This window comes from Culex pipiens, chromosome 3 (assembly GCF_016801865.2).
Source record: "Culex pipiens pallens isolate TS chromosome 3, TS_CPP_V2, whole genome shotgun sequence".
Lineage (NCBI taxonomy): Eukaryota > Metazoa > Arthropoda > Insecta > Diptera > Culicidae > Culex > Culex pipiens.
Window position 1 is genome coordinate 35,919,088 of NC_068939.1, and position 13,065 is coordinate 35,932,152.

At 36.9% G+C, this 13,065-nt stretch overlaps 1 protein-coding gene across 1 annotated transcript in view; it reads left to right on the top strand.

Moving 5' to 3' along the window:
• Window positions 1-13,065, top strand: part of LOC120418861 (uncharacterized) — a 50,042-nt gene that overhangs the window by 26,730 nt on the left and 10,247 nt on the right. Inside the window, 5 exon segments of the mRNA XM_039581394.2 lie at window positions 7,451-7,589; window positions 7,654-8,116; window positions 8,429-8,621; window positions 8,686-8,822; window positions 8,894-9,074. Of these exon segments, the coding sequence (XP_039437328.2) occupies window positions 7,451-7,589; window positions 7,654-8,116; window positions 8,429-8,621; window positions 8,686-8,822; window positions 8,894-9,074 (1,113 nt within the window).

The following is a 13,065-nucleotide window of genomic DNA, read 5'->3' on the forward strand; positions in this document are numbered from 1 at the left end:
AACGTCCCAAAAAAAATAGAGTACAATAAATCAAGATACAATAATCAGTTCATAGTTTCGCCAACGCTTCAGTAGCACGAAGAAGTAAACGCCTGAAGCGCAGACAATTCAACGGTCGTAAAGATCATGCTCCAGCTGCTGGTAATGCCCAAACGTTTCATTGGTGACCATCACGTTTTACTGTAGCACGCCAACTGGCGCCTTGGTGACAACGACAACAGTTACTGTCAAAAACACTTTGCAGTTTCGTGATTTGAGTTGCTTGCTCTTGCGAGATAGTTCAACTTAATCGAGTTGTTTACACGCGACTTCGGTAGATATTTTTGATGGAATTTCAGGTTCCAGATGAGATGAAGTGAATTTAACTCTTATGGACTGGTATGTATTCATATAAGAATTAATGAAAGTTAACCTTCATAAGTCTAAATAATCATCTAGTCGATGTGATAGCTTACGTTTTGTGGTTTTGTGAAACTCAAAGGTAATAAACTGGTTAAAATATGATATTTTGTGACTTGTGCAAATTTGCAATTTGTAAAATATTTGATGGGATATTATGTATAAACCATCAACTGAGCAATTCTCTACGAAATCGGTCTTTTTTCTTCAATTTTATTTTTTGTATTTTTCAATCCAGCTGAAACTTTTTTGGTGCCTTCGGTACGTCCAAAGATGCCATTTTGCATCATGAGTTTGTTCATATAATTTTCCATACAAATTTTGCAGCTGTCCAAACAAACATGATGTATGAAAATTCAAAACTCTGTATCTTTTGAAGGAATTTTTTGATCGGTTTGGTGTCTTCGCCAATGTTGTAGGTATTGATACGGACTATACTGGAAAAAATGATACACGGTAAAAAATTTGGTTATTGTTTATTCAACTTTTTGTCATTAAAACTTGATTTGCAAAAAACACTATTATTATTTATTTTTTTATATGTTTTAGAGGACATTAAATGCCAACTTTTCAGAAATTTCCAGAATTGGCAAAAAACCTTTGACCGAGTTATGATTTTTTGAATCAATACTGATTTTTTCAAAAAATTGAAATATTGGTCACAAAAATTTTTCAACCTAATTTTTCGATGTTAAATTAATTTTTTAATCAAAAAGTACTTTAGTAAAATATTGATAAAGTGCATCGTTTCCAAGTTAAATCAGGTTTTAGGACATTTTTTGAAAATAGTCGAAGTTTTTCATTTAAAAAAAAAAAAGTGCACATGTTTGCCCACCTCTGAAAAAATATTTTTGAAAAGCTGAGAAAATTCTCTATATTTTGCATTATTGTACTTTGTTGATACGATCCTTAGTTGCTGAGATAATGCCATGCAAAGGTTTAAAAACAGGAAAATTGATGTTTTCTAACCCGAGCAGGGGTAAATAACAAGGGAATACCAAATTTTGGTATTACTTGGGCAAATAACAGCGACCAAAATGTGCCCTTGGTTGCCCAGTAATAGATGGTAAAATACCATGAAATCATACCAAAATCTTGTATGTGTAAGGGCACAACAATACCAAACCATGTTATTCCAAGGGTAAAATAATACCTCAAAATAAAACCATTTCAATACCAAGTTGAGGTCTTCTGGATTTTTGAACATTGCTTGAATACCAAAACTTGGTATTGCCATGGTTTTATTTTTAAGGTATTCCCGCGCCCTTGGAAAATCATATTTTGGTATTTCTGTGGTCTTTCACATACATGATTTTGGTATGATTTCATGGTATTTTACCATCTATTACTGGGCAACCAAGATCACATTATGGTCGCTGTTATTTGAACAAGTAATACCAAAATTTGGTATTTTCATACCATTTTTAGTGAAGCAGTTGCAGTTAGTGAAAAAACGGAAATTATTAATATGCAACAGCCAAATCTACTCACCTGATGATTCCATGTTGTTATTAGTGATATTCTTCACCACACCGAATGCATTTGTCATTGATGAACGGCCTGTGCTTGAAATTTTTGAAGCTTCTGAAAAATAACAAGATTGAAAAATAAGTATTATTAAAATGAAACTGAATTGAAATTCACCAAAATTCATTAATCTGTCGATTGACTCGTTTTTCAAAGTATTTGGTTATCCCGACTTAGAGATATTTCAACGTTTTTGAAAAAAATATTAGTGGGTATATCACACTAATTTTTAAAATCATCTTTAACATTTTTGGGTTTCAAGTCATTTGAGCGCAAAATTAATTAACTCGTAAATTTTTTTAAACAAATTTCCCATAGTTTCAGAGAAAATTGATGAAACCTTTCAATATTCAAATAATACCAAAATGTGCCATCCTGACTTAGAAAATTTTCCACAATTTCAAGTCATTTCTGTAGGGGGTATCAAAAGTGTTTAAAATAAAGTTTGAAATTTCCGGTTTTGAATGAAAGCATTCGCTTTGAGACATGATTTTAGCGCAAAATTAATTATTTTGTCAAAATTGGTCAAAATTTTCCCATAGTTTCAGAGGAACATGATAAAACACTTTAATACCAAAATAATACCAAAATGTGCCATCCTGACTTAGAAAATTTTCCACAATTTCAAGTCATTTCTGTAGGGGGTATATCAAAAATGTTTAAAATCAAGTTTGAAATTTCCGGTTTTGAATGAAAGCATTCGCTTTGAGACATCATTTTAGCGCAAAATTAATTATTTTGTCAAAATTGGTCAAAATTTTCCCATAGTTTCAGAGGAATTTGATAAAACACCTTAATACTAAAATAATACCAAAATGTGCCATCCTGACTTAGAAAATTTTCCACAATTTCAAGTCATTTCTGTAGGGGGTATATCAAAAATGTTTAAAATCAAGTTTGAAATTTCCGGTTTTGAATGAAAGCATTCGCTTTGAGACATCATTTTAGCGCAAAATTAATTATTTTGTCAAAATTGGTCAAAATTTTCCCATAGTTTCAGAGGAATTTGATAAAACACCTTAATACTAAAATAATACCAAAATGTGCCATCCTGACTCAGAAAATTTTCCACAATTTCAAGTCATTTCTATAGGGGGTATATCAAAAATGTTTAAAATCAAGTTTGAAATTTCCGGTTTTGAATGAAAGCATTCGCTTTGAGACATCATTATAGCGCAAAATTAATTATTTTGTCAAAATTGGTCAAAATTTTCCCATAGTTGCAGAGGAATTTGATAAAATACTGTAATACCAAAAGAATACCAAAATGTGGTGTTCGATCATTGACAAATTCTGCAATTTTGCTATGGGACCATTCATAAACCACGTGGACACTTTTTTGAGAATCTGTTACCCCCCCTCCCCCTTCGTGGACAATTGTCCATACAAAAAAAATCTTTTTTGTATGGATCGTGGACAATCGCCAAACCCCCCCCCCCCCCCTAAAGTGTCCACGTGGTTTATGGATGGTCCCTATATCAAAACAATACCTTAAATTGGTATGATACCACATTTTGCTCTTGCATAATCCTTAAGACAAATTTTAAAGGGTCTAGGAATACCAAAATTTGGTATTGATACCAGAGAAAGGTATTATTACGCATTTCCCTTGTTATTTACCCATGCTCGGGAAGTCTCACCCAAACAACCCACCATTTTCTAATGTCGATATATCAGCAGCTAATTATCCGATTTACAATGTTTAAATATGAAACATTCGTAAAATTTTACGACCTGTTCGAATTTTTTTTTCGAAATTTTAAAACCAAGACTACCATTTCAAAAGAGCTTTTTAAAAATATTTTTTTCAGAAGTGTGCAAACATGTGGACTTATTTCAAAAAATGACATACTGCGACTATTTTCAAAAAAATTAAATAAAAATGGCTTTAACTTGAAAACTGTGCACTTTATCAAAATTTCACTAACGTAATTTTGATAGCAAATTTTATTTTACATGAAAAAATGAAGTTGAAAAATTTTTGCGACCAATATTTCGAATTTTTGAAAAAACCAGTATTGATTGAAAAAATCATAATTCGGTCAAAGATTTTTTGCACAACCTGGAATTTTCTGAAAAGTTGGCATTTGATATCTCGTTTACTTTTTCAAAAGGTCCTGTGTACATAGGACCTGTGCATTGGTAGTTTTGAAAAAGTAATCTAGATATCCTCAAAAACATATCAGAAAATGAAGAAAATTAAAAATAGTGTTTATTTGCAAATCAAGTTTTAGTGACAATAAAAAAAATACCAATTTTTTACCATATATAATTTTTTTTCCAGTGTAGTCCGTATCCACACAGAAAAAAATATGTGAATTTGCTCGACACGGAAAACATGAATCACATTTAAACTTGAGATTCGACGTAAATGGTTGAATCACACGAAAAATAATGTTTTTACGTATAATTTGTTGCAAATTTACATCAAATTGCATTTAAATATAAATGTTTAATGACGTGCAAAAGTGTTACATCATAAATGATGTAACATTCGGAAATATTTTTTTGTGTGCATACCTACAACTTTGCCGAAGACACCAAATCGATCAAAAAATTCCTTCAAAAGATACAAAATTTTGAATTTTCACATATCACTTTTGTATGGACAGCTGCCAAATTTGTATGGAAAATTATATGAACGAACAAATGATGCAAAATGGCTTCTTTGGGCATACCGAAGGCACCAAAAAAATGTTTAGTCGGATTAAAAAATGCAAAAAAAAACGAATGACCGAAATCTGGGAGAACTACTCATAATCATTTAGTCGATTTGATAGATGATTTTTGTGGTTTTGTGGAACTCATAACATTTATGCGAACATTGGCAATAAACTAGTTTAAAAATATGATATTATGAGACTTTTGCAAATTTGCAATTTGTAAATTATTTGCTGATATATCATGTATAAACCATCAACTGATAATACAACTTTTGATATATTGTTTTGAAATGCTCACTTAGATTCAAAAAGAATTGTTATAGACGATGACTCATTAGGTCTATTCCCGTACTTGCAGAATTGCAGAATTTCTGCAGGATCTGCAGAATTCTGCAGCCAGCATAATTCACTTTTTTACAGCACGTTCCCGTACTTTTCAGCTTGCTCTCTTCATCTCTCTCTTTTGCAGAAGTTCTGCAAGGAGAGAAGCGGCAAAACTTTTGCCTGGGTAGCGCGTTCCAGTACTTTTTCTGCAATATTGTACACAGTTGAGTGAATTTACTCAAATTGGGTATTAAAGTTTTTAATTATTTCAAAATATTAAAAAAAATGGTTGCCAAAAAAGTAATTGTAACAAGTTTGCCTCAAGAAAAGGGAAATTATTTTTTTATGCAGCACAACATTTTATTTTAAAAAATCAAGGATGTATTATTTATTAAGTAACTAGAAATTAATTATGCTTAGGTAGAAATTATATATTAGAAACAACTCAAAACTTTTACATTAGGTAAACAATTTTACAAATGAGAGTGGCAGGTACGTTTAATAAATATGATTTAAAAAAAGACAAACAAAGGTTTAATATAGAAGGGACCAAAAATACATGTTTCAATAGCAGAATGTTTGAAAGATTATTCAGGATAACATAGATAAATTATGACTGGATGTCACATGAGAGAACAACGGTGACGCAGCGAAATTGGCAAATTAAAAAAAATAATCACAAACTCAATTTTAAAACACATAAATTAAGAAATCTGGAAATTAAGAAATCCATAATCAAACATATAAAAAACTAATATTTTCAAATTGAGGAACTTTTAAAAAACATAAATCAGATATTTGAGAATTTTAAAAATGCAAATAATTCAGAAAAATAAAAAAAAATCACAAATTCAAAGTTTATAAATTCAAATAATTAAAAACTAAATATTTCAAAATGATTAAAATTTCAAAAAATCCTAATTTTAATTTTTTGAAAAAGGTCGAAAAAAATCGAAGTAAAAAACAAAAGTTTGAATATTTATGAGTGCAGAACATCAAAAATTCAAAAGCTATAGATAAATTAAAAAAAAGAAATTTAAGAAATTAAAACTTCAAAAATAAGTAAAATTAAAAAATTCTGTCAATCAAAAATTTTAAAATAAAAATATAAATAAAATAGAAACAGTCAAAATTTCCAATCTATAAATCGTCTAAATATGTGTTTCTAACCTAAAATATGACTCCAAAAAATGTGTATTTTTTATCATTCAAGATGTTAAGAAATTAAGAATTGAATAATTTATGAATTTAGGAATTTAAGAATTTAAGAATCAAAAAATTTAATAATTGAAGAATTTTAGAGTTTCAGAGTTTCAGAATTTTAATATCGACAATTTGGTTATTTTGGTTCATATACAAATTGGTAGCGCCGTTAAAGGTACAATTTATGATTTGCCAATTAAATTTACCTATTGTTTTAACACACATATTGAGTATCTTAAAAATCAATTTATGATCAAAAATAATTCCTAAATAAATATTTATTTGAAATTATTAAACTCAAAAGAAATGTGTCTTTTAAAAGTTTTTAAAAACTATTTGTTTTTAAAGTACATTTTTTGTTGGGGTACTAGCCGTGCTGTAACACTATGGCTTAAGTTTTATCAGGTAAAAATAATAACACTAAAAAAATCGAAACATAAAAAATCGTTAACATAAAAGAAATCGTTCTCAATAAAACCAGACATAAAAAACTACCCCAAAATCGTTTATTATTACAACTAATAATAAAATGCTTGATTTCACCCAACTTGCACATTTTATGTAAGCGTGTACTCAACATCCATCGCACCAAATTGCAGTAACTTTTCAACAAGAAAGAGAAGAGAGAGCTTGCAGAAAAGTACGGGAACGGTTTTGCTGCTACTTCTACCCCTCTCATTGCAGAAGTTCTGCCTGAGAGAAAAGTTACTTTTGTTGCAGAAAAGTACGGGAACGCTCTGCTGCCGTTTTTGTGCAGAATTGCAGAATTCTGCAGTACGGGAATAGACCTATTCTCTACATTGTGCTGCTATGGACTGCTATTTTTCGAAATTTCCAAAACACCAATTCAGTCGTTAACTTGATGGTTAATGAATTTAATTAAAGAACTTAAAGACGGGGTCACTGAGGTCTGATTGTCAAAACAGGAGAACAAATATTTTTTTGTAACAAATCGTATGACTGGCCATAGCCTTGCTCTGTGCACTTCAAGCCAAATTACGTCAATTGAGTTCAAAATGTAAAAAAGTCCAGACTTTGTTCAAACCCAAGTTCTGCACAATTAACTGAATAAATCCGGCATTGCTTTATCGCTACACAAATAAAAACCAATCACAACTAATGCAAATTGAAGCCGACCAGTTGTCATTGTCACGCCTGGGGTTCGAAACTTCTTCAACTGTCGGGTGAAAAGTGTTTATTGAATGGTTCCTTCATTTGAATTTTCAATCGCCATGTGCGCCACCATGCTGACATTGCGGGTTGGTCGTGACCGTGTATTGAAAACAAAACGTTATACTAATCGATGCTTTTTCTCTCTATTGCTCTCTTTGCAGAATAAACGTCAAGCAGATTATTCTGCTGTCACGACCAAAAAAGGGAAAAACGGTTCAGCAACGATGTGACGAACTGTTTGGCAGCGTCGTGTTCATGAACCTCAAGAAGGACTACCCGGCGTTTATTGATCGTATAAAAGTGTGTTATGATTTGGAGTGTGATCGTTAGGAAATAGAGCAATAATGATGGTATTTTTGAAAAGATTTTAGACGCGGACCTACAACATCCGGGCGTTGGTCTGTCAGATGAGTCGATCGACTACATTGTGAAAAATACCCAAATCGTGTTCCACGCGGCATCCGACGTCCGCTTTGACCAGGCCCTGAAGAAGGCTATCGAGGTGAACGTGCGGGGTACCCGGGATTTGCTGAGGATTTGCGAGAAAATCATCAACCTCGAGCTGTTCATCTACATCTCCACGGCGTACTCCAACTGTCCGGAGGAGACCATCAAGGAGGAGTTCTACCCGCCACCGTCGGACCCGGAGAAGATGATCCAGCTGGTGGAAGCCATGGACGAGCACTTCGAGGACCACATCAACAAAACCGTCAACGAGTTTATCCATCCCTGGCCGAATACTTACGTGTACACCAAGGCGCTCACCGAAGATGTGGTACGCCAATTCGGTGAACTGCTCCCCATCGCCGTTGTCCGACCGTCCATTAGTAAGTATTTCTTGTAACTAATTATAGAATTTAACAATTGGTAACTAATGCAAATATTAGCTGCTCAAACAAGCTTACACTCGTTAAGCTCTGACGTACGTAAGTTTCGTTTGCATTTAAGTTGGAGACGCCTCAAATTCAAATGAGTGACGACTTTAAGTTCAACCGATTACATAATTAGAAGGCAATGGCCAGTTGAACGATGCATTCAAACAGACTAATTACACGAAACTCGAACGCGTGCATTTGCAACAACATCGAAGTTTATAATCTAGAAGGATCGTTGACCCAATGCTTCCAAAAAACTTTCAGTCATCGCCACCAACGAGGAACCGATCGAGGGTTGGACCGACAACATCTACGGCCTGAACGGAGTTATCGCCGGTATTGCGTTGGGCATCATCCGGGTGATGTATCTGGACGACGTAAACAACGGCGACATCATCCCGGCGGACATTGTCGTGAACGGAGTGCTGGCGGCCGGCTGGCAGACTTACGTTGAACGGTAGGTGTCCCGTTGATCCCCACTTCCCCCACTCAGTTTGGTTTGGTTCTTGTTGAATGTCTAGATTTATCTATCATCACCTCAGGAAACACGAACGTCCGGTGGAGGCCAAGAGTGGCAGCACCGACTCCAAGGGTGTGGTCCGACCTCGTACCAAAATCTACAACTGCGTCACCGGAAACGACAACCCAATCACCTATCGTAAGTCAACAAACTAAGTGCCGAAATACACCGTGTTTACAATTCGTCATGTTTTCGCATTATTTTTGCAGAAAAAATTTACGACTACTCCATCCAAGTTGGTAAACACTGTCCCCCGAAGCGGTCCCTGTGGGTGGTGTGTCACAACACGACCAAGAGCAAATTCCTGTACGAGTACTACAAGTTCCTGTACCACCTAGTGCCCGCGTTCCTGATCGACACTTATCTGCGGGCGATTCGACGAACACCGCGGTAAGTGATGGGAGGAAATTCTCCTCAAAATGTAATAGTGTAATTATCTACGAAATGTGTCTTTTTTGCCTTCCTCACTGAGGTAAGGCTATAATCCTGCTCTAAAAATAAACTTTGTATAAAAACGTCGTAGACCCACCTTCACGTATACATATCGACTCAAAATCGAAAACTGAACAAATGTCTGTATGTGTGTATGTATGTAAATGTAAATGCAAATGTATGTAAACTATGTCCGGATCTGTACTGTACTGTACTGTACTTTTGTTCCCGACCTTCTCCGATTTCAATAAAACTTTGTAGACATGTTATCCTAAGCCTGTATAAGTCACTTTTGTGTAAATAGAGCTTACTGTATCTCGAAGCCGTTGCATTGTATCAAAAAGTGGTCAAAGACAAACTTGTAGGAAATTGGACGGGCTTTCTGAAAAAATACACTGAAAGAAAAATACACGCCACTACTATGAGATTTATATTTTTTTTAATTAAAAAGTAAAATTTTTAGGTGATGTCACGATTCGTTCGATTTTTTTTTTGAGGAAATAGCCAAAGATATTACAAAAAGTCTCACGACAAATGCAGGATGGTATGTCTCATCTAAAAAAAATACAAAAATCATTTACTAAAACTGTTTTTTTAAGTTGTCTAAACGTCAAAATTTTCTCAAGCCGATAGGCTTCCCAGACAATTTAAAAAAAAATTTACTACAAGTTTGTCTTTGACCACTTTTTGATGCGATGCAACTGCTTCGAGCTACAGTAATTTTTAAATTACAAAATACAAACATATTTAAATAACTTACGCACTTCTCAAATGTTATTTTGGAGTACAATTGGCTCCATAAACACAAAAATAACATAAAAAGGCTTAGGATAACATGTCTAAAAAGTTTCATTGAAATCGGAGAGGGTCGGTTTCAGAAGTACCAGAAAAAATCCTGAGCTGGAATTGCTCTATATGATTATTCAAAAATCTGTATTTTTGAAGATATTTTTTGATCAATCTGGTGTTTCCGGAAAAATTGTAGGTGTGTATAAGGACTACACTGAAAAAAAGAAACACGGTAAAAAAATTGAGGTGATTTTTTACATTGTCACTAAAACTTGATTTCCAAAAAAATCTTTTATTTTTAATTTTTTTAAAATATTTTTTTATATGTTTTAGGGAACATCAAATGTTAAATTTTTAGAAATTTCCAGAATCCGTTCCAAAAAGACGTAATATTGAATATATATGGCCCTTTTGAAATTTTAGTCTTGATCCAGAAAAATTTAAAATATTTTTTTCGGAAAGATCGGAAATTTCCCGAATGTTTTATATTTTAACATTGAAAATCGAACCATTAGTTAGGGACCATCCATAAACCACGTGGACACCTTAGGGGGGGGGGGGGTATGGCGATTGTCCACGGTCCATACAAAAAAGATTTTTTTTGTATGGACAATTGTCCACGAAAGGGGGGGGGGGGGTTTAAGATTTCCAAAAAAGTGTCCACGTGGTTTATGGATGGTCCCTTACTGAGATTTCGAAAATGATAATGGTGGGTTGTTTGGGATGATGCTATGAGACGCGGGTTCGATTCCCGCCTTATCCACTGAGCTTCTATCGGATGGTGAAGTAAAACGTCGGTCCCGGTTTCTCCTGTCTCGTCAGAGGCGCTGGAGCAGAAATCCCACGTTAGAGGAAGGCCATGCCCCGGGGGGCGTAGTGCCAATAGTTTCGGGTTGTTTGGGTGAAACTTAGAAAACATCAATTTTCCTTCATTGTTATCCGAGCATTCGTTGGTGAAGGTTGTCTGAATCAACATGACTCGTCGCGTCCCGGCGCAAAACGCCGGCAATATTGCCCTACCTGCGGCTCAAGCAGGCAAAAAAGTGGGAATTTCCAAAAGGAAGGTTGAGGCCTCAACTGATGGCCAAAAACCGGGAATTTCCAAAAGGAAGGTGCTTTTGGAAGTGACATCGAACAGCAAAAAGACGAAAAAGAGCGACGGTACTGTACCGATGGATGAGGAGGAGGAGAACTCTTCGTCGCACGAGGAGCAGCTATTGAAGAACAACAAGTTTGCTGGACTGCCTGACGAGGACCAGGTAGCGGAAGCAAAGGAGAATGAAGTGAAACAGCGAAAGGAGAAACTGCCTCCTTTTTATGTGAGGCAATCAGCAGCAACGATCGACTTTCGTGCGGGGCTTGTTGAACTCATCAAGTCTGGGAAAGTCCAAGGCAACATTCGTCTGTGTCAGGACGGATTTAAGGTGCTGGTGCAATCCAGGCAGCACTATCAACTGGTCAAGGATTACTTGACCGAAAACGAGGCGGAGTACTTTACCCATGATGTCGTCATGGATAAGCCGTTCAAAATCGTCGTCAGAGGTCTGTACGACATGCCAGTGGAGGAATTAGCTGCCGAGCTAAAAGTTTTGAAACTGGATGTGTTGGCCGTGCACAAAATGAGCCGACGCAACAAAGACATCAAGTACCGTGACCAGCTCTACCTGCTGCATTTGGCTAAGGGATCGACGACGCTTCCTGAGCTGAAGGCAATCCGAGCGGTTTTCAACATTATCGTGTCGTGGGAGCGATACCGACCAGTGCATCGTGACGTCACACAATGCTTCAACTGCCTGGGCTTCGGGCACGGAGGTAAGAACTGCCACCTAAAGCGTCGTTGCGCCAAATGTGGTACCGATGCGCACATCACATCCCAGTGCATCCAAGATTCGCTGGTGAAGTGCCTCAACTGCAACGGTGAGCACTCGTCAACCGACCGAAAGTGCCCCAAGAGAGCTGAGTTCGTGAAAATTCGGCAGCAAGCATCGACGAAGAATCAGCCTCAGCGTCGTAGAACTCCTCCAGCCCTGGTGGAGCAAAATTTTCCACCTCTTCAACCGCGACGCCAGGTCCCGAACTTGGCACCGTTGCCGTTGGATCCCAGGAAGAGAGCTGAGATGAATCATCCACGGCCGGGTTCCAGCCAGGAGCCGAGACCGCCACCACCGGGCTTCAGTCAGGAGCCAAGACCAACCCAAGAACCAGCAGTTGAGGAAAACGGTAATGATCTTTACACCTCAACCGAACTCCTCAATATTTTCAAACAGATGTCCGCTGCACTGCGTGGATGCAAAACCAAGACCCAGCAGATTGAAGTGCTGACCTCGTTCGTCATCCAGTATGGATCGTAGGTCCCTCAAGCTGCTGAATTGGAACGCTTGCTCCATTAGGAGGAAGAACTTAGAGCTGGTGGATTTTCTTCGCGAGAAGGAGATCGACGTAGCTGCCATCACGGAAACTCATCTGAAGCCCGGTGAAAAAGTTTATCTGCAAAACTACAAGATCGCGACGCAGCTCGATAGGACCACCTCTGGAGGAGGAGGTGTGCTTGTCGCTGTTCATCGTGATCTCAAGCCACGCCGGCTGCCACACTTCAAGCTGGACATCATCGAGGCCGTTGGGGTGGAAATTCCCACTTCGGTTGGCCCAGTACTCTTCATTGCTGCATACTGCCCACGTCAGGTGAATTCCAGAGATGGTTCAGCAGCAAAACTGAAGGGCGATATCCAGAAGCTGACACGGCGGAGCGCAAAGTACATCATTGCTGGTGACCTCAACGCGAAGCATGAAGTTTGGGGCAACAGCAGGAGGAATCGGAACGGAGTGATTCTGCACAACGATCTGCAAAACGGATACTACAACGTTGTGAGTCCGGATCGTCCAACGAGGGTGGCTCGGTCTGGGAATCACTCAATCATCGACTTCTTCATTACCAATATGGCTGAGAACGTGGCTCATCCTGAGGTGTTTGAAGAGTTGAGTTCTGATCACTATCCGGTAGTTGTGGAGGTTGGAGCTTCCGTTACTCCGCAGCGGCAACCAACCCGGAAAGATTATCACAACGTTGACTGGCAGCAGTTTCAGCAAGTGGTCGACAGCAACATCGACTATGATCAACACCCGGAAACTTCTGCTGATATTGATCGTTCGCTGGAGGTGA